The 23,331-nt window shown below is 39.2% G+C and overlaps 1 protein-coding gene across 1 annotated transcript in view; it reads left to right on the plus strand.

The window, feature by feature from the left end:
- The window catches only part of osbpl8 (oxysterol binding protein-like 8), a gene marked incomplete at its 5' end in the record, with an annotated part of 26,739 nt that extends 5,999 nt beyond the window's left edge, over nt 1–20,740 (plus strand). The window contains 12 exon segments of the mRNA XM_034239699.1: nt 453–534; nt 2,094–2,192; nt 3,770–3,866; nt 4,034–4,132; nt 5,521–5,618; nt 7,900–7,989; nt 10,151–10,287; nt 10,387–10,572; nt 11,142–11,229; nt 14,090–14,192; nt 17,095–17,200; nt 19,588–20,740. Of these exon segments, the coding sequence (XP_034095590.1) occupies nt 453–534; nt 2,094–2,192; nt 3,770–3,866; nt 4,034–4,132; nt 5,521–5,618; nt 7,900–7,989; nt 10,151–10,287; nt 10,387–10,572; nt 11,142–11,229; nt 14,090–14,192; nt 17,095–17,200; nt 19,588–19,717 (1,315 nt within the window).
- Between the last annotated feature and the right edge of the window lie 2,591 nt (nt 20,741–23,331).

The raw sequence follows: 23,331 nt of genomic DNA on the forward strand, positions 1-23,331 counted from the left end.
AATCCGGCTTACTTTGAGCATGTGTTTTAAACAGTTTAATCCCTTTGTGAATTGGTTCCACTTCTGCGCCGTCCTTTAATTTCTGCATACAGCGGGAATCCAAATGAATTAATCCTGAGTCCAATAACCATCAAAGTCTCTCCAATAGTGCTCCTTAATTACGCTTTCACCCTCCTTTAACACAATACTTCACATTCATCCAGTTTGTGACAGTAGTTGTAGCATTTTGAGACTTTTAAACTTTAATTACCGCTGTTCCAACAGGAGTCATTTGGGGGGGCTCTTGGGAAAAAAGGTTGGGAACCTCTGTGCTAGAAGACGTTATTAAACAATAATCAGGATGTCTTCCTTACTGTGAAGAACTTCTGTGGATACTTCAGCGACTAGTGTATTTTGTAAAAGCAGATCAAAGTCAAACTGTTCATGTAATCAAGGATGTGTTTTATTCTCAGAGCTGCGATCGAAGAGAACGCTTACAACCGGATGAAGAAGGTGGTGAAGTGGTATATCTCTGGATTTTACAAAAAGCCAAAGGTCAGGAGTATAAAAATGCACTTTATATCAATGACCTACAGACTGTAGGTCATTGATATAACACTGATATATAACACTTTAGATTAAGGTACACTTATTCACCATCAACTAGTTGTTCGTTAACATGTTAGAGTCAAACTACTAGCTTATTGGTTATGAACAAGACTTCACTTTAAAATAGGGAACTTATTCTGAGTGAGAGATACCACATTTTGAGTTATTTTGACACAATTAACACTTTTAGTTTCACGTCTTGTTACATAAGAGTAGGGAGGGGTACCGAGCCCCGGTATTAAACGGGCTCCGGGGCTGAATTATTAAAGACCGTGGTACCGTTACGCTATGACGTTATCGGTCTTTTGATCGGTACTGGAGACATCTAAAACATATGTCGTATGTATTATTGCTACACAAACATTATATTGCAGTTTTAGTTTCGCCAACTCCGTTTCTAATACGCAAAAAGACTGCAGAATGCGTCTATGATTATTTTTTAGTATTTTTGATCTTTCCAATCCAGACGAGAGATCTGAGGGGGCGGGGCAGTTTACACACACACAGCTGCTACATGCAGCAACACACACACACACGGAGGAGATGGCGGAGAGAATGCGCTCCGAGGTGGTTAAACTTTACCCGTCTCGATGCTCGTTACCTAAAGTGCAATAACAGTTCAGCATGTGAGGGCGGTAACCGGCGGTAACACGAGCAAATTGTCTAAACATTTAGCAAAAGTGCTCCACATCCAGACGGAGGAATGCACCGGGTTCCACTGTCTTTCTAGCAGCTCTGTAGCCCCGTCCACGAGTAACGTTTCCACGTCAGGTGTTATGTATGCTAGCAGCAACACACGGAGTTAACTCCATGATACAAAGCATGGGTTAATGATTAGAGGAAACTGAGTTAGTTAGTTAGTTAAAGTTTCAGCTATTCTGTCATCAGATTATTTAATACCACTGTTGTTTCTTTTGATGTGAAATATTATTTATTTAATTTAAATAAAAAGCAATGTTAGTTTTGTTCACAATTAGTTTAGTTAGTTTACCTTCTTTTTTTCTCCAAAAGAACCGATAAGAGTACCGTTAAAAGACCGGGTCGATAAGCGGTATCGATAAAAGTAGTAGTACCGTTAAAACCTTAACGATACCCATCCCTACTTAAGAATAGACCATATTTGTTAGGTGTTATTATGAGAGAATGCCTTATTAGGCCCATATTGAGCATATTAAGACCCTCTCATGTACAACAACTTCCTTACAATAAATAAGCACTAATTAAAGGGTTATTAAGGACACAAACTCTCAACTAATGGCTTATTACTTGCAAGGCAAGGCAAGGCAAGTTTATTTATATAGCACTTTTCAACACAAGGCAATTCAAAGTGCTTGTAGAATATGGTCATGTAGAATAAGGCATTAATATGTGTTTTATAATGACTAATAAAGAGCCAATATACTGCTAATATTCATGTTAATTAACAACTAATTGATGGCGAATAAAGTGTTACCATTATTTGATATATATTGAACTAATATTTCTTGTTGGTTTTCAATTCACAGGGTTTGAAGAAGCCTTATAACCCCATCATTGGAGAGACGTATCGCTGCATGTGGCTCCATCAGCACACCAACAGCAAGACTTTCTACATCGCAGAACAGGTAACAGCGGCTCTGAAGACAGCAATAGCAATCTGATTATAATAATAACCGAGCGAGGCTGTCCAACAACAACATCCTCTGGGACCCAAAGCATGCTCTGAGCAGAGAATCTGAACTGCTACCATCTCATCTGAGATCAATAAAGTCAGACTGAAGCATCCTTTGTGCTCCGGTCAGTCCTCTCAGTGAACACAGAGCTACAGATCAGACGCTGAAGGCTCTTTGACCACGTTTCCTCTCAGTGATCGTGATGAAATGTTAAATGTTTGTTTCTCATCTATTGTGTGTTGATATGAGTCTGTTGATGTTACACATGGAGCTGCTGTGATGCAAGTCACATTTCAGACTTGATCTGACCATTAAAGTGTTATCGTATCGTATGATTGGTCAAGAGCTCGATGCACCTGTATCAGATACCTTCCATTAGGGCTGTACCCGAATATCTGAATATTCGTTCGTTGGAGTACTATTCGGGTTTCAATTTCGTTATTCGGATATTCTTTTATTTAAATCTCCAATCTCAACGTAAGAGCTTGTGCCTCTTCGGGGGGTGCTAACACTTAACCATAAACGTTATTATTTACTTTCTCCGTCTTTATATGTAGATATTACTTTTTCGCCATTAATCTCCGTCACGTTGTTTCCATAGCAACAACAACTTCCTGTCAACAGCGCTAACTCTCCTTCAAAATAAAAGCATGTCCATACAAAATAGGAAGCCAAGCCAAATGACACTTAAGACATATTCTTTCACACACACATACGGGTATTGGGCCGAGGGCGACACCGTACTTCCGGTATCTGCCATTTTACGCGAGGTGCAAGCAGCCGTACACCGTCTAGGTGTTGCTAAGCTTCCTGTACTGAATATCATAGTCTATTGCCTTAATCAATATCTAGTCAACTCTAAAATACCACATATATGCAATGGCATGATAATATTATTGTGACAAGTGGGGTATTCACCTGGTGTTTCCAGAAGATAGACGTAGATGCAGCCAAAATCGACGAAGGCCACTTTCGAGGGTCGTTTTTCCATACATCTGCAAGCAGTCTGTAAGGGCAATCGGACAACCCACACAGCTCTAGTTTACGCTGGTAACGACCAAGAGCACACCCCTCAAGTCCAGAGATGTAATCCGAAGACATGCAGCGATTTCTTCGGTCGTTAATTCAGGAAAAAAACCTAGTGCGCTCTGCCTGGCTACGTTAGCTAGCTGTTTATATTTGCACCTCCAGGAAAATGGCGTATTTATATATATGTGGCGCGCGTTGCATTGTGGGTAGCTCGTGACGTCACTGTGTGAAAGTAACAAACACAACGAGATATCCTTTTCAATTTCAAAGAACACAAATTGAGTTAAATACATTAACAAATATAAAACAACAACTGTAGAACTGCTGATTACTACCGAATATCCGGAGCCCGAAAAATGGTATTCGGGACAGCCCTAGGCTTCCATAATACATTATCTGGGGGAAGTTGTTGTAGTTTTAGCTGAATTGAAATCCAATGTGTCCCCATGTATCTTCCCTAGTAGCCTTCGAGCTAACTAAATAATGTGTTTTTCCTTCAGGTATCCCATCATCCTCCTGTTTCGGCGTTCTACGTCAGCAACAGGAAGGACGGATTCTGCCTCAGTGGAAGCATCCTCGCTAAATCCAAGTTCTACGGTACACTCAAATCTCACTAACGTCACACACAGCCACCTTTATAAGTAAATAAAATACTGTGATCGCTAATTTTCACGGTGTTGATGCAATTCTTGACGTCCTGCAGAGTATTTATTGCGCTGATATTGTATAATTTATCTTCTGACTGCTGCTGTTCACGTTTTTAGGAAACTCCCTGTCGGCCATATTGGACGGGGAGGCTCGGCTCAATTTTCTCAACCGAGGAGAGGACTACGTGATGAACATGCCCTACGCTCACTGTAAAGGTCAGAGGTCGTAGATTGATGCTTTTAATCTGAAGTTAATGTTGTGTTTTATATATTTTTAAGTGTGTTTGAGTTTCAAGAAAAGCGCTCTATAAATAAAATGCATTATTATTATTATTATTATTATGATGTACCTGATAGAAGATTATTTAATTATTCTCCTATCAATCCTCCACCTCGCCTCAGTTCATGTATCTCTGTCTTTACATTTGATGGTATTCATTTTATTTTTATTTTAATGGTAATTAATTTGAATGTTTTATGTCTTTTTATTGTCTTTTTTTGTATCTTATTTTATTTTATTTTATCATTTTTACACAACTCCATCATACACAATGTTGTTGTTTGTTTTTCATCTGTAAAGCCAACGGAGACAAACGTGTGTTGTGATATTGGGCGACACAAATAAAGTTTGATTTCATTTGATTTGATTAAAAGAGGACAAAACCTCAGAGTTGATTGGGCAGAAACTCAAACATTTTAATTATCCGGCTATAACTTCCATTATATCTTCTTCATGTCTCTCCTACATCAACATGTGTCCCCTCTTCTGCATGTCTCTTCTACATCAACATGTGTCCCCTCTTCTTCATGTCTCTCCTACATCAACATGTGTCCCCTCTTCTTCATGTCTCTTCTACATCAACATGTGTCCCCTCTTCTTCATGTCTCTTCTACATCAACATGTGTCCCCTCTTCTTCATGTCTCTTCTACATCAACATGTGTCCCCTCTTCTTCACGTCTCTTCTACATCAACATGTGTCCCCTCTTCTTCATGTCTCTTCTACATCAACATGTGTCCCCTCTTCTTCATGTCTCTTCTACATCAACATGTGTCCCCTCTTCTTCATGTCTCTTCTACATCAACATGTGTCCCCTCTTCTTCATGTCTCTTCTACATCAACATGTGTCTCCTCTCTGGAAAGAGACTCTGAAAGTTTCAGGAACAAAGATTCTCTCTTTTTGATCCATTTCTATAAAAACCTGTCTGAAAATGAGCTGATCAGATTTTGGCCACTTGATGATGTCATAACGATGTTTTGTCTTGTGTAACCATGAGCCAATCAGCAACCAAGGTAACCCCCCCCCCCCCCCCTTATCACCTGAATCTCCTCCTAGAGCTCCATTGAGTTCTTTGTAACCAAATGTCTCTCAGAGGGGCGTGGGGAGGGGCTCCTTATTTTCATCTAAAGTAACAGACAGAGAATCAGCACTTTGGAAACAGGGCTGAAACAGAGGGGATTATGGGTAATACTGCAATGATCTGTTTGGTGTTTCAGCCAATCAGAGACAGGTTCTGTATATATCTGAGACCTGTAATATATTGATGAAGAACAGTATATTAGGGGATCTTTAATCACTAAACGGTTTTGTTTTCTCTCGTTAGGCATCCTGTACGGCACCATGACTCTGGAGCTCGGCGGCCAGATCACCATCGCCTGCGAGAAAACAGGCTACAGCGCTCAGCTCGAATTCAAACTGAAGGTATGGCTGTATTTATTGATCATTTCAGTCTTACTTTGATAGAGAAGAACCTATTCTCAGCTTTTAATACTAGTTGAACATAACGTTTTAAAATCTAGTTATTGTATTTTTTATCATGTTTTAAATTATTGTTTTACTCCTATTGTGTTATTTGATATTGTATGTATTCCCTGTACAGCACTTTGGTCAACTGAGGTCGTTTTAAAAGTGCTATATAGATAAATAAAGATTGAGATATTCTGGCTGCAAGTAACACATATTTTCATTATCGAGATGTATTGTCTATGTTCTGTGAAATGTAAGAAAACAATTTATAATCTCAACTCTAGTTTCTTAAGGTCTTGTAAACGTCTTGTTTTGTTGGTTCACAACCCAAATAAATGACTTGAATATAATAGAAATGCAGAGAAATGCAGCAAATCTCCATAATCATGAAACTTTTCAGACATTCCTGCATAAAGAATGACTAACAATTAATCGATTATCAGTATGTATCTAATCATTGTAGCTCTAGCTGAGTGAACAAGCCGATATAGATGCAGTAAAAAACAGTTTCTCACATGACTTTTCTGAATGTGTGACCCCACCACGCCATCTCCACCATACCAATCCTCCTCCCTCCTGAAAAACATCCCATTTTCCTAAACAAGCGACAGGTACACTTCACACAAAGCCACCAGGGGATCACAACATTTCCATTTAAAACACCACAAGAGCTCTTTACTTCCACAAGTTAAATTGGAAGTTCAATTTCTCTTGTTATTGAATGATTGAACTGCAGCCTCTTGTTCACCTCCGCTCCATTAGCCTTATGCATTTAAACAGGAAACAAACTACCATCCTGTTTCAAATGACTACAGACGCACAGATGTAGATTAAACAAGACAAGTCACACATTAGGCGCTTTCACACCAAGTACTTTGCCGTACTCAGTTCCCATTACTTAGTTCATCAGAACTCTTTAGTTCTCATGAACTAAGTACAGATCGCGTTCACACCGGAATAAGTCCCTGGGGGAGGATTAGGCAAATGAAGCCGCTGACGTCACTTCTTCTTCTTCTGCTTTGGGTTTACTGGCAGGCCGCAAACAACTTCACGGCGTATACTGCCACCCGAAGTCCCCGGCCGGAAGTCCCCGGAGTTTGGGACTGGCTTCAGTAGAAGCTGCTGGGACTCCCAGCAGCTTCTACTGAAGCCTTCCGAGTAAATCCATGGATGTATAATAAGAACTGGATACAGCGTGGGAGGCGGGGTCTCGTTATTTCCTATGAGAGCTGCTCATTGGCGTATGATGACAAAATGGCCCAACTTTTGAGAGAGCGAAACGTCACAGATTACCCAGCATGCCTAGCTTTCAGAGCAGAAGAACCCGTATGTGCGCTCACAGAGCATGCGCCCTTTAAGCCCCGCCCCCCGAGCTCCCACTCTCGGCTCAGTAGAATGAATGGAGACAGAAAATAAATCTAGATTCGGCTTTCAGTGCATTTCACAACTTTAAGGACCGAATGATTCGAATAAGGGCTAAAACATAGTTCATGCTGGGTAGTTTATTTACTTTTAAAAAAAATTATCCGCTGATTTACAGACGTCTCTTTCCCCATGTTAGTCAATGGGGAAAAGTCTTTCTGGGCCCAGTGACGTCACGGACCGATACGGAAATTGTAGTACCGCCGTTTGGACACAACGAATATTTTCATCAGAGTCCGGCGCACTTCCTGGGGGCTTGGGCAAATCGCCAGAACGCCGACACCTCCTCATCTCCTCATCTCCCATGTTTTTTTTGTGTTGCCATAAGTTAGTCTCTCTCCGATGGTGCGCGGGGCAAATGCTAATGCTAATAATGCTAATGCCAGCAAATAAAATGGCGGCTTCACAAAACTTTTCCGAGTTTTACGGGGCGTGCTTTGCAATCCGCCCAGCCAATCAGAAATGGGAACCTTTTTCTCCCACGAAAGTACCTGCTCTCTAGCAGGGACTGAAAAGGGGGTGGAAAGGTTCTCGTGAACTAAGTTCTAGTTCCGGATTATTTTGGTGTGAACGCAACATTTCAAGAACTATCGGAACTATACTGGGAAAAGTACTCCGGTGTGAAAGCGCCTATTGTTTTTCTCCATAGGAACAACAGGAAGTAAACTGAATGTGTATCTCTCCTGCCTTTACCCTTCTTTAAATCCCCCTCCCATGTCTTCTATGTACACTCCTCTCCTCCCCTCCTCCTCCCTTTACCCTCTTGCTTTCCTCCCTCCCTCCCCTCCTTTATTCCTTCCCTTCTCTCCTCCAGCCTTTCCTGGGTAGCAGTGACTGTGTCAACCAGATCTGTGGGAAGATCAAGCTGGGGAAAGAGGTGTTGGCCACGCTCGAGGGACACTGGGTAAGAGACACTTTGCACACATTATTCTGACGACTATTCGTTATATAATTTTAAAAAATGGTAATTTAAATCTTTATCATCACATTATACATGGCAATAACATGCTGGCTATTACAATCATGTAACAAAAGGCCAGCAAGGCAATACAAAATAAAAGGCTAGGGGTATGTCTTCATGTTATTATATTCTTAAAGATACATGTATCTATTAGCTATTGTTCCAGTCAACTGTCTTTGTTTTGAGTCTTGTATAGAGTAGTGTTAATTTCGTCAGCTATTTTTTTATTTAGTTTTAGTCTTAGTCCTGTGTTAAATTTCCCTTTTAGTTTTAGTCATATTTAGTCACCTACATCCTGTTTTTATTTAGTCAAGTTTTAGTCGACTAAAAGTCTGAATTATTTTTTAATAATTCAGTCTGTACACAACTCGTCACTCACTCGCGCTGACGGGGGGGGGGGGTATTCGGTTAACGCGACCACTGCTCCCAAGCCCTGTTGTTGCCATTTTATTTTCTGTTAAATAAGGTTAGTTAGACCAGTGTTTTACAAAGTGGGGGCCCCGACCCCCCGGGGGGCCGCTAGGGGGCGCCAGGGGGGTCACTCAAAGTTTGAGGGAAACAGTTTTTTTTGTTTTTTTTAATGTTATTAATAACTGCATATCTATCAATCTATGTGTCCTTTGATGCCAATCTTTTTATATTTTTAGTTTTTGAATCACACGACCGCCCTTCAAGCCAATCAGAATTGAGCTGCCGCTACTGAGAGTGAAAATCTGCTCAGCTTTTGGAGCAAGTGAGAGCTAGTGAATGTTTCGCTCTGCAGCTGGACGAGAGCACGGATGTAGCAAATGTCGCAGAATTGCTAGCATACATCAGATTTATTTCAGAAGACAACTTTGTTGGGGAAATATTATTTTGCAAAGCACTGGAAGGTAGGACCACAGGAAGAGACATTTTTCAAGTTTTAGATGAGTACATCATCTCAAACGGACTTGACTGGTCTCGTTGTGTGGGTGTGTGTTCAGATGGGGCAGTGGGGCTGTGACCGGCAAAGAAAGCGGAGTGACAGCTTCGATATTACATCATAAATGATAAGAAAGTGTTTCAAGAGCGCAAAGTTGTTGAAAAACATATGCCAAAAGCTTCCGTTATTTATTTTGGTCTCGGCTCTCATATCTCTTGGCTTCTTAAAAACAGCGGAGATCAGCTGCTGAACTGCTGTTGTCTTTCGCTCCGGTGATTGGCAAATCTGGGTGATGCCTGCTGATATGATTTAGCATGTTTGGCGTGTGTTACCATTAGCATACCTCGTCCGATCCACCACTCGCACACGCCATCGTTATTTAGTCCACAGGGAACCCGAAATGTTCCCACACAGCTGATTTAGAAGAAGCAGGTGGGTTCTAGCTCCTGTGTGTTATCTGAAATCGCCATACTAACTTTTCTTCTTCTTGTATTTTGTTCGTTTTGTTAAGGGCGGCTGGCAAACAGCTTCTAGGCGCAATACCGCCCCCTGGATTTTATATAGTGTAGTGGATACTGCCCTGAATGACAGACTTTTTTCCCACTCGTAAAAAAAAGGCGTATTCGTCGTGTGACTGCGTGTGCCGAACCGTGACGTCCGAACCGTGACGTCCGAACCGTGACGGTACGGGACGAATACGGATACCGTTACACCCCTAGCATCTAGAGCAGTGTTTCTCAAACTTTTTCATACCAAGGACTTAACCTATAAAAAAACACTCGCGGACCTAACTCCACAAATATCAAAAACCACATAGTTTTTCTAGAACAGATTACAAATCGCCTGAAAATGGTACAAACAAGTGGCAACATGTGTGATCAAGGTGCTGCGCTGGGCTATATCATGCAATCGAAACTTAAGCTCGCTCCATCGCGGAGATATTCCCGCGAGAGTGCGGAAAACTTAAATGTATTTATTTATTTCAAATGTGATATTTTACCTATATACTCACGGACCACTAGGGGGCGCTCACGGACCACCAGTGGTCCGCGGACCACACTTTGAGAAGCACTGATCTATAGTGAAGTGAATGCTATCAGTGTCAAATAGAAGAAGCTCTGAACCCACCGTTATATACAGAAAAACTGCTTCAATGTCTTCAGCTAAGTAATGAGCCCTTTGTGACTTTCCCCTTTAAAGGACAGCGAGATCTTCATCAACGACAAGAAGACGGGGACCGTGGAAACTTTCTGGAATCCAACGACCGAGCTGAGACAGAGTCGACTCACTCGATGCACCGTTCCCCCCGAAGAACAAGGAGAATCTGAATCAGAGAGGTGAACATGGACTTAAAATCACAACTGTTTGATCCTTTAAAAGTCAAATTATCATATAATCATTAACTTCATGACTCTGGTTCCTTTTATAATCCTCAGACTGTGGCAGCATGTGACTCGGGCCGTCAACAACAAGGACCAGACGGAGGCCACCAACGAGAAGTTCTTCCTGGAGGAAGCCCAGAGGAAGTCTGCGCGCGAGCGGAAAGCTAAATGTGAAGAATGGAACCCCGCGCTGTTCGAGCAGGACCCCGTCACCGGAGAGTGGCATTACAGATATGCCGAGTGAGTGACTCCTCTGCTGCTTTAAAGAAAATCAGGCTTAGAGTTATTACCCTTTAGTCACCGGCTTGAGCTTCAATCTCAGGATCCATGTATCTGTGATCCTCTCCAGAATGGAAGTAGTCATCACATACAGAGCATCAACTAGTTCCTTCACATGCTGTCCTTCACATGCTGATATCCAAGAGAGGGAGTTACACAGTCACAAGATGGAGGAGTAGAAAGCAGTATTCAATGTTTACTTCAGATTAGCTCCACGTCAGAAATGAGCATGCTTGATGTCTCTCTCCATAGAGGCTGAATCATCATGTTAATCACATAGCTATCATATGCCTCAATCAGTCCTGATGCTCTTCTGGGTAATCACACATCCTGTCATGTTCACAGCTGCAGTTGATACCTTTGTTATCACGTTACTCTCAGACTGGAAGAGGACATTCAGTATTTTCCCAACATTTTTCACCCTATTTTTGTTTCTAAATCTCCCACTCTCCTTCTCTTTCTCTACACCTCTCCTCTCCCATGTGTCCGTCTCACTTTATTCTCCCTCCTCTCTGTCTCCTCTCCCTCAGCACGAGGCCGTGGGATCCGCTCAACGACTTGATCCAGTTTGAGAAAGACGGCTGCATCCAGACCAAGGTCCGACACCGCACCCCTATGGTACGTTCTGGCAGTCTTATTAGTCTGAGTAACCAGGGGCCGCGGAGGGACAATTGCAAGTGCCAGGTAGGTCGTCCCGATCGAAATAAAACAGCTCACCGCCTCAGCCACCTTCCACGCAGCATTCGGTGCACCGTCTTCATTGCCGCTTCTTCTCTGTGTGCCGTTGTCACCTCCTTATACTTTTGTGTCTCTGTTGTTTCTCCCCTTGCACGTGCTGTTCTCTCTGTATGGGAGGGAAGGTTATGCTAAGTGCATGCTAAAGGCCGTAGGTGATATTTCCTTTTGTTGCCTGAGAAATAATAATAATCTTTATTTGTTGTCAAGTCTTCTCTGATTTTGGTGCAGTTGAAAGGGACTCGAAACATCGACTGGACTTTGAAACAGGATTCCACTCCAGTGAAACAGCAACGGTTACTTTTTCAGTCTTTTATGTCAATAGTTGACTTGAAAACAAATTTCCATTTAGTTGCCGAATGGGTCTTTTAGGTGAAAAACCTTTGAAGACAAGAAAGATGCATTAGACAACTTGCAATAGTCATTACAATAAATAAAGCATGCACACAATACACTGACACTGCTGGGCAGACTAAGCGCAGACATGTTCATTTTAAACATGAAATCAATTCTCTAAACCAGGGGTGCCCACACTTTTTCAGCTCGGGAGCTACTTTTAAAATGACCGAGTCAGAATGATCTACCTACATTAAAAACGCTATTTATATATATATACTGAGTATACCTTGTGTTGGTGTACCTTGCATAACTGCATGGACCCGTATGGCACAATACAACTCAGTAAATGTTTGGTCATTACGTCAATTTATACCCTTTCTTTAGTAGAATTGTATACAGTGGAAGGCTAACTAGGTCATCAGCCGCGCATGCGTGGTGAACTGCGTGTTCGAAGATATGAGATATCAGACTGGCTTACCTGTACATCAATCAAGTGGCAAATGCCATAGTAAGTATGGATGGATGTAAGTAAGGATGGATGATAAGCTAATTATTTATTTTTTCAATGCCATGCGATCTACCACACTACCGTTGCGATAGACCAGTCGGACGTATTGGGCACCCCTGCTCTAAACCAAAGCTCTTTTAAAATCTCAGCAGATTCAATTAACTGGATTTTATTTATCCTCCTTCGTTTCGAAAGGAGCCAGTTGAGGTGGTTCGGGCACCTAGTAAGGATGCCACCTGGGCGCCTCCCTAGGGAGGTGTTCCAGGCACGTCCAGCTGGGAGGAGACCGAGGGGTAGACCTAGGACCAGGTGGAGGGATTATATCTCTTCGCTGGCCTGGGAGCGCCTTGGGATCCCCCAGTCAGAGCTGGTTGATGTCGCCAGGGAAAAGAAAGTTTGGGGCTCTCTGCTGGAACTGCTACCCCCGCGACCCGACCACGGATAAGCGGGAGAAGATGGATGGATGGAGGGATGGATGGATGGGAGGGATGGATGGATGGATGGATGGATGGATGGATGGATGGAGGGATGGATGGATGGATGGATGGATGGAGGGATGGATGGAGGGAGGGATGGATGGATGGATGGAGGGAGGGAGAGAGAGAGGGAGGGATGGAGGGATGGAGGGATGGAGGGATGGATGGATGGAGGGAGGGATAGATTTTTTATTAGAAGTGTCCTACGAAGCTGGTTCTCTTTTTAGCAGGCTAGATCTCCATGGTAACTTATACTGAGCGGCTAGCCTGCAACCTAACCTGCTCCGGAGCAGGTTAGGTTGCAGGCTAAGAGCTCAACTCAGTGAAAGCACCGCCTGCTGACCAATCAGAGCTCAATGTGCGGAGTTTAAAGCGATCAAGTCATATTACAGGAGAAAGGAAATACAGAAAAGCTGCCGTCGCAGGAAAGACGGCCGGCAAAAATCACCGACTGTGTGAACGTGAACATTAATAGAATATCACCTCCATCTTCAGAGCAATCTGACTATTATAACATTAGCGTTAAGAAAGCTTACTTAAATATCTGCTTGAGCGATCCACTTGATAACCTGCGTCGTAGTACAGTTTAGCGAGAGCGCGTATGTTTTGGATTAGGCCAACCGGCTAACTCAAACATATCCAGGTTAGGTTGAACCGGCTTCGTAGTACAGGCCTCTAGTAAGGAGAATTAAAAAAAACAATAAAACATTTATAAACAAGTGTTATTTACAGATTTTGAGGTTAAATGAGATTTTACAGCCTTTTAAATCCTTTCACTTGTGTTCGTTGTGCAGGCTTTTGTAGATTCTTGTAGAACAGACTCAAGTTTTGACTTCACTTTCATCAACCCTACACTGTTTATTTCAAGTGTGTATTATTTTCTAAATACAAAATGTGAAGGTTAAAGATACAGTACACTGAAAGCATTATTGTGACTGTTGGTTTCTTTTTAAATCTTCTATAGATTACGTGATAATATGGATAAATGCCGACCACAATAATCTTTCGTCTTTGCACCTTTAACCGTCTTGTTGTTGTCGGGCAGATCTGCAATCTTTCTAAATGTTCCAAATTGCATCGAATAAAAAATAAAGCATTAAGAAGCAGAAGAGCTGTAGTAACCCTGTTGAACTGAAGGAGTTATGAGTGATTATGATTTAAATGGATCCCTGATGTCCCAGCATGCCTTGCACCTTCATTTGCGTGCCAATGCCGACCAGCATGTTCCTGTTAAAGTGTTTTTGTTGTTGCATCAAAACACCCTTTTGTTGTATTGTTGTGTATGCAAAATTCTGTTTGTGTTTACTGTCCTTGTGCGGTTGCTTCAATGTGTTTTCTGTGTGTCTCATATTTGGTTGTTGTGTGTGTGTGGCCTGTGTGTTTGACCTGTTTGTGTGTTTTTGTGTGTATCGTTGTGTAGGTGACGGTGCCAAAGAGGAAACACAAGAGCGATAAACCCAAGAAGCCGGAGAGCGGATGTTCCTCTCCTGAACCCGACCGCCAGGACTCGTCTGGCAGCGAACGTGAGTCTTCGTACACATTTACACAGAGATGGCAAAAGTACACACATCCTTTACTCAAGTAGAAGTACAGATACTCGTGTTTAAAAATACTCTGGTGAAAGTAGAAGTACTGACTAAACTTCTTTACTCAAGTCAAAGTAAAGAACTTTGAAATGTCCTTCAGTAAAAAGTACCCATAACTAGCAGCTGCTTTAAAGAGTACCTGACCTCCCTTTATATTAATAGAACAATAATGTCATTGTTAGCTAATGAATGTTTCCATGCTGAACAACGGCAACATGACAACGTTTCCATTGGTCCCTCTTCTTTAGAGAAGACCAGGAAATGATGGATACACGGATCGTGTTCAAATCAATAGGCACGCAATGACTCTAAAGAATAATGATCACGCATCAAACACACATTCAGACTAAAGGAACCAGCTGTTTGGAAAATGAGAGAAGTAGAAAGTACAAGTATTTGAGTTCAACATGTAAGAAGTAGAAAGTACAGGTATTTGTGTTCAACATGTAAGAAGTAGAAAATACAGGTATTTGAGTTCAACATGTAAGAAGTAGAAAGTACAGGTATTTGAGTTCAACATGTAAGAAGTAGAAAATACAGGTATTTGAGTTCAACATGTAAGAAGTAGAAAGTACAGGTATTTGAGTTCAACATGTAAGAAGTAGAAAGTACAGGTATTTGGGTTCAACATGTAAGAAGTAGAAAGTACAGGTATTTGGGTTCAACATGTGAGAAGTAGAAAATACAGGTATTTGAGTTCAACATGTAAGAAGTAGAAAATACAGGTATTTGAGTTCAACATGTAAGAAGTAGAAAGTACAGGTATTTGTGTTCAACATGTAAGAAGTAGAAAATACAGGTATTTGAGTTCAACATGTAAGAAGTAGAAAGTACAGGTATTTGTGTTCAACATGTAAGAAGTAGAAAATACAGGTATTTGAGTTCAACATGTAAGAAGTAGAAAGTACAGGTATTTGAGTTCAACATGTAAGAAGTAGAAAATACAGGTATTTGAGTTCAACATGTAAGAAGTAGAAAGTACAGGTATTTGAGTTCAACATGTAAGAAGTAGAAAGTACAGGTATTTGGGGTTCAACATGTAAGAAGTAGAAAGTACAGGTATTTGGGTTCAACATGTGAGAAGTAGAAAATACAGGTATTTGAGTTCAACATGTAAGAAGTAGAAAATACAGGTATTTGAGTTCAACATGTAAGAAGTAGAAAGTACAGGTATTTGAGTTCAACATGTGAGAAGTAGAAAATACAGGTATTTGAGTTCAACATGTAAGAAGTAGAAAGTACAGGTATTTGAGTTCAACATGTAAGAAGTAGAAAGTACAGGTATTTGAGTTCAACATGTAAGAAGTAGAAAGTACAGGTATTTGAGTTCAACATGTAAGAAGTAGAAAGTACAGGTATTTGTGTTCAACATGTAAGAAGTAGAAAGTACAGGTATTTGAGTTCAACATGTAAGAAGTAGAAAATACAGGTATTTGAGTTCAACATGTGAGAAGTAGAAAGTACAGGTATTTGAGTTCAACATGTAAGAAGTAGAAAGTACAGGTATTTGAGTTCAACATGTAAGAAGTAGAAAGTACAGGTATTTGAGTTCAACATGTGAGAAGTAGAAAGTACAGGTATTTGAGTTCAACATGTAAGAAGTAGAAAGTACAGGTATTTGAGTTCAACATGTAAGAAGTAGAAAGTACAGGTATTTGAGTTCAACATGTGAGAAGTAGAAAGTACAGGTATTTGAGTTCAACATGTAAGAAGTAGAAAGTACAGGTATTTGAGTTCAACATGTGAGAAGTAGAAAATACAGGTATTTGAGTTCAACATGTAAGAAGTAGAAAGTACAGGTATTTGAGTTCAACATGTAAGAAGTAGAAAGTACAGGTATTTGAGTTCAACATGTAAGAAGTAGAAAGTACAGGTATTTGTGTTCAACATGGAAGAAGTAGAAAGTACAGGTATTTGAGTTCAACATGTAAGAAGTAGAAAGTACAGGTATTTGAGTTCAACATGTGAGAAGTAGAAAATACAGGTATTTGAGTTCAACATGTAAGAAGTAGAAAATACAGGTATTTGAGTTCAACATGTAAGAAGTAGAAAGTACAGGTATTTGAGTTCAACATGTAAGAAGTAGAAAGTACAGGTATTTGAGTTCAACATGTAAGAAGTAGAAAGTACAGGTATTTGTGTTCAACATGTAAGAAGTAGAAAGTACAGGTATTTGAGTTCAACATGTAAGAAGTAGAAAGTACAGGTATTTGAGTTCAACATGTAAGAAGTAGAAAGTACAGAAACATGTACTTAAGTACAGTAACGAAGTATTTGTACTCCACTACTTCACCTCTGCATTTACACGAAAATGTAAAGCCTACATATCCCTCTTTGTTTAGTGTGGAGCAATTTACTACATTTTAAAAGTACAAACATGCATTAAAACAAAACCAATTCACATATCTTGTAACAGAAGACTTTAAAACGTTCTGCCAAGCACAGACTTGTCTCTCACTGAGCTGGTAAACAGCGCCCCCTGCTGGTGGTTAGGTTAAAAACTAAATGATAGAAAGATACTTTATTGATCCCATTTTGGGAAATTACTTCGTTGCAGAAGCAGAAGTGTTTTCAGACATTAAAATACTTTAAAAAGTGGAATGGAGAATGAACAATTACAAATAAAATGAAAAATATTATATCAAATATAAACAAAACAATATAAAATATTCTGGAGAACTTAAATAAAAAGTCCAAAATACTACAGGACTTTTAAAAGAAAGGAGAAACTCAAATCTTATATTCTTAAAACTGATTGTTTTGTACCGTGGCACATGTGTAATGAATGAAAACGTGCTTTCTGTGTGTGGTATTTAACATGTTGTACACACACTTTCAGGACACAAAAGCAAGCATAACAGTCGACTGAGGAAAAAGGGAGCGGACCTCAGTGAACTTCAAAGTGCCATTGAAACCATAAAGAAGACGCAGGAGGACATTAACAGGTGGGACCACGAGCATATATAACTCTATATATATACTGTATGTCAGTGTTTCTCAAAGTGGGGTCCGGGTAAAATGTCACATTTGAAATAAATAAATGCAAAGTGTTTCTCAAATTGTTTAAAAATGACTATAATAGGTTGCAACAAAGACACGCAGTCAATGAGAGCATAAACAATGCTAAATAAATGGAACAGTGTAAATATTTAACTTGTGTTTAATGTTGAATTCATGTTCAATTTGGGCCTGAAACCATAGTTTTACTGTATTGTATTTTGAAAATCCACAGCGGAGGTTTGTGTCGTACGACATGCGGTGTATGTTGCATATCTCTCATTGGCAAACGATCTGTGACGGTCTGTTGGCTCGGACTAATACATGTAATTTACATTTCATATGAGGTGTAAAACCTGAGCATTTTAAATCACGAAATGCTTGTAGTTGTATTTGCGTTGTTGATTTAATGTGTGAACGAGGCGATATAGAGAAGGTCACGTTAAGCTGTCATTATTAGGCTGTAATTTGTTATATGGTTATAGAAAGTTTGAGAAACACTGCTGTATATGTGCTTTATATATACTGTATATACAGTATATGTAACTGTATATACTGTATATGTAACTGTATATGTACTGTATATGTCACTGTATATGTACTGTATATATACTTTATATGTAACTGTATATATATATACTGGATATGTACTGTATATATACTGGATATGTACTGTATATGTAACTGTATATGTACTGTATATGTAACTGTATATGTACTGTATATATACTTTATATGTAACTGTATATATACTGTATATGTACTGTATATGTAACTGGATATATACAGTATATGTAACTGTATATGTACTGTATATATACTTTATATGTAACTGTATATATATATACTGGATATGTACTGTATATATACTGGATATGTACTGTATATGTAACTGTATATGTACTGTATATGTAACTGTATATGTACTGTATATATACTTTATATGTAACTGTATATATATATACTGGATATGTACTGTATATATACTGGATATGTACTGTATATGTAACTGTATATGTACTGTATATGTAACTGTATATGTACTGTATATATACTTTATATGTAACTGTATATATACTGTATATGTACTGTATATGTAACTGTATATGTACTGTATATATACTTTATATGTAACTGTATATATACTGGATATGTAACTGTATATATACTGGATATGTAACTGTATATATACAGGATATGTAACTGTATATATACTGGATATGTACTGTATATATACTGGATATGTAACTATATATACTGGATATGTAGCTGTATATATACTGGATATGTAACTGGATGTATACTGGATATGTAACTGGATATATACTGGATATGTAACTATATATACTGGATATGTACTGTATATATACTGGATATGTAACTATATATACTGGATATGTAGCTGTATATATACTGGATGTATACTGGATATGTAACTGTATATATACTGTATATATACTGGATATGTACTGGATATGTACTGTATATGTACTGGATATGTACTGTATATATACTGTATATGTACTGTATATATAATGGATATGTACTGTATATATACTGAATATGTACTGTATATATAATGGATATGTACTGTATATATACTGGATATCTACTGTATATATACTGAATATGTAACTGTATATATACTGGATATGTACTGTATATATACTGTATATATACTGGATATGTACTGTATATATACTGGATATATACTGGATATGTACTGTATATATACTGTATATATACTGGATATGTACTGGATATGTACTGGATATGTACTGTATATATAATGGATATGTACTGTATATATACTGGATATGTACTGTATATATACTGGATATATACTGGATATGTACTGTATATATACTGTATATATACTGGATATGTACTGGATATGTACTGGATATGTACTGTATATATAATGGATATGTACTGTATATATAATGGATATGTACTGTATATATACTGGATATCTACTGTATATATACTGAATATGTAACTGTATATATACTGGATATGTACTGTATATATACTGTATATATACTGGATATGTACTGTATATATACTGTATATATACTGGATATGTACTGTATATATAATGGATATGTACTGTATATATACTGAATATGTACTGTATATATAATGGATATGTACTGTATATATAATGGATATGTACTGTATATATACTGGATATGTACTGTATATATACTGAATATGTAACTGTATATATACTGGATATGTACTGTATATATACTGGATATGTACTGTATATATACTGGATATGTACTGTATATGTACTGTATATATACTGGATATAACTCCTGTGTTTCTGCAGGAACATCAGCGTTCTGCGGAGCCGTGCAGCCGGCCGGGTGGAGAGCGCTTCGTTCCTCCAACAGCGCGACTACGTCATCATCGTTTTCCTCATCCTCCTTCAGGTCCTGATCAACTATGTCTTCAAGTAGCAGACACACACACACACACACACACACACACACACAGACACAAGATCGTGGGGGACTAAGAGATGTGAACTTTGACATCTTGCTCTTTATCAAATCCTACTACAAACGTCCAGAAAAAAGGTGGAGACTTTCACACAGAGACTTTTTTTTAAAAGTTGTTTTTATTTTTATCCAATCCATTCCAAAGCTCTGGGGAGATCCACAGATTTCAAAGTGAAGAGGAGGAGGAGGAGGAGGAGGAGGAGGAGGAGCAGCGAGAGGAAGAGGAGGGGATGAAGTCTCTACTGCCACTCTGGAGCTCGTTGATTTGTCTCAATGTAGAGGCAAAGACAGCAGCCATTTTTAGCTCTTATTCGTTGTGTTTTTCCCTCGATTGAGTGACACTATCCTGTGACTTACATTTCATTTTTAACAGGGAACCTTTTAACTTGGACACAAATACCAGGACTCACAGATTCCTTTCATTGTAATGTTCTTTTGTTTGCTTGGTGTGTCCTGTGTGAATAACGGTCTGCTCGCAGCAGTGATAAGGGAGAGAAAAACAAAGTGGTCCAATCTATGTGACTTTTATTTTTTTATCAGCTGGGGGCGTGTTGACAAAGAAGATAAATAACACAAATAATATTCGTTCAAAGGAACAGAAGATATAATTTCCGCTGTATTATAAAACTTCACCTTTTTGCATACAAAGAAAAAAGTCAGCGTCATTGCAGGTAGCGTGTAAAGACGAGCTCATGCTAACGACATATTGTACAGTATTTTATCTTCATGCAGAAATGCACTGCAAACGGCAGACATGTTGTTAATATCGTTTTTTTTTATCAGTTGACATTTTAACATTTCTGCTCTGAGGAGGTTGTGAGCATCGACAAAAGATTATTTTTTGTGATTTTTCATGCGTTACAGTGACTACTGCCCTAGTTTGAGGTAAAAGGGGTTGATTTGTTCTAACCAAGTCATCAGAGCTCAGTCTAAAATAAGCCTTGTTAGACCTGATGGTGAGATAAAGACATCTAAATGAAAGTGCTGAGAGTTGAGAAAAGCCAGTTAGCTTAGCTTAGCACAAAGACTGAAAACAGCTAGCTCTGTTCAAAAGTAAACTCTCTTACACCTCAAACACGTGTTCTTTAGAGTTTGCTATGTTGGTTTATATGTTTCCTTTGGGCTGAGCAAGGCTCGGTTTGGAGTCTTTATGCTAAGCTAAGCAGCTAGCTTCATGTATACTGTACAGAGAGGCATATCAACCTCTTATCTAACTTACAGCAAGAAAGTAGTAAACTAGGTTTACCTTTGAAACTCAACATGTCAGGGTTTGAAACCACACAGAACTAATCTGAAAGGTGTAAAGACGAGCTAATGTTCTACAAACCGACTCCAGACCAAGCCATGGGAGACAGAAAAACCCTTTCCCTCAAATTCATATCATTGCTTTCAGTGCTTTTTGCGCCTCAGATGCTAATAGAATAGACACTTTAGTGAGCTACTTAGTCGCAGGAGGACGTAGATGTTTTTTCTAACTATCACCACAGTAAACCATTGCAACGTACGCTAAGTACCAGCCAAACTCAGTGTGTAGAGTAGGAGTCGACCCCGTTCACTGTGTAAATATCCAACCAAACACTGAGGGTCACAAACCACACCGACACTCCCGCGCTTTGTGCACAAGCCAGTCTTTTGTAACCCTGTGTGTCTTCTGTCCACTGCTCGATACACATGGACATGAGGGAGAACAACTGTGTGTTAATCAGGAGTTTGCTGGATTGCAAGAAGTAAAGGACGTTTTGGAGAGATTCAGTGGAGTTTTAATCGGTCCGCCTTCCTCTTTGGAAACATGGATTTTAAAGACTCAAATATAGGCTACAGTAAAGACTCACAGGAAACAGCTTTCTAACTCAGTGGACTTATGGGGAAATGAACACCTCAGCGTTAACAGTAGGGCTTGCACAATGAATCTCAATGTTATCAAAACTGCAATATGGACTATTGAAATATCCAAATTGCAGTAAATTGTATTGTGAAGCTGCAGAGAAGTCCCACTCTACAAAAGGTATAATCTTTATTGACTCATCATTTTTACAATATAAGCAGGAAAACAAATATTGCTTCCTTGTCAACGAACTTGTATTCTGACCATTTGTTTTCATGGGTGAAGGCACCACAGATCGAGCAGTCTGTAAGAGGTCCAAAACAACTTTTTGGAGGCGATTCAAAAATATCTGACTCATATGATATCTCTACTGTCAGGATGTTTAGCCTTGTGGACGTTTAAACATCTGATATCCTCCACTGTCAGCAGACTGAAAGATCTTTGTAACGCTAACACAGGCTCAAAGAAAGACTGGTAGCATCGTTGGGAAATAGAAAGTTACCCGGCTGGCCCGTGTGTATCTGTACCTGTTTTATTGTGTATCCTCATTGCCTCGATCACATCATCTTAAATCCAGATGTTAGAATGTGGAGAAATAAGTTTAATAAAAACCAGTGCCTTCTAGACTCGGACTGGGGGAGGGGGTGGATATAAAGGGGAGTTTAGTGGAGTGGGGGAGCAAAACAAAGTGTCTAAGTGTGAATTTGTAATAATGGGAACTATCTGGAATGAAAGCAAGTGGTGGTGGGACTCTGACTAGTGTTGGGAAAGGATCATGGCCACAGGTGAAAACATGCATTTGAAGTCAGAATTCTGGCTTAAATCACTCAAACTCACAGATATTTTTTTAACATACTGCAATAACTTTATTCTCAGTTTTATATCCACTCGAACATATTAACATTTCTGCTCTGAGTAGGTTGTGAGCATTAACAGAGAGATCAAAAAATACTATTTTCTTAAAATGAGTCATCAGAATTAAATCTAAAATATGCTTTTTTTGACCTGATAGTGAGTTTAAGACAGAACTAAAAGTGTGCTTATTTGCTTTCTTGCTAAGAGTTGAGAGATGAGCAGCCAGTTAGCTTAGCGTAGCACAGAGACACATCTAGCTTGCTAGGCAGTGTAGACAGATAAGATCTCTTACATATTACATTTATTTGATGTAATCTGTCAAAAATATTGTCAATAGAGAGCTTGTGAAGTTAGTGTAAACTGTTACCAGTTAAAATGCGTTATGCTATTGCTAAGTGCTAAGCGCTAAGCTAAGCAGCTACTGTCTTTAGCTTCATCTGAACTGTACAGAGAAGGGTATCATCCTCTTCTTACAGGATCTCATTTACAGCAAGAAAGTGAGTTAGTGTATTTTCCAAAAGTGTTCAATCAGAAACCTTGCAAAGTTAATTTATGTTGTTACCTTTGGATAAAACCAGGCTCTGTTTATAGTGTGTATGCTAAGCTAAGCAGCTAATGTCTTTAGCTCATAATGATGTATAGAGAGGGCTGTGATCCTCTTATTAAGAGTAAGGGTTATTTTTCCAAAAGGGTTCAATCAGAAACCTGGTTAATTTATGTTGTTACCTTTGGTTCAGTTAGAGTCGTTATGGCTAAGCTAAGCAGCTACTGTCTCTGGCTTCATATGAACTTAAAGCAAAGAAGTAAGTAGGTGTCTTTTCCAAAAGTGTTTCAATGAGAGAGCTTGTGAATTTAGTGTTTTATTACTTTTATACAGACTCAGGCTCTGTTT

The sequence above is a fragment of the Gymnodraco acuticeps genome, unplaced genomic scaffold, assembly GCF_902827175.1.
Source record: "Gymnodraco acuticeps unplaced genomic scaffold, fGymAcu1.1, whole genome shotgun sequence".
Classification (NCBI taxonomy): Eukaryota; Metazoa; Chordata; class Actinopteri; order Perciformes; family Bathydraconidae; genus Gymnodraco; species Gymnodraco acuticeps.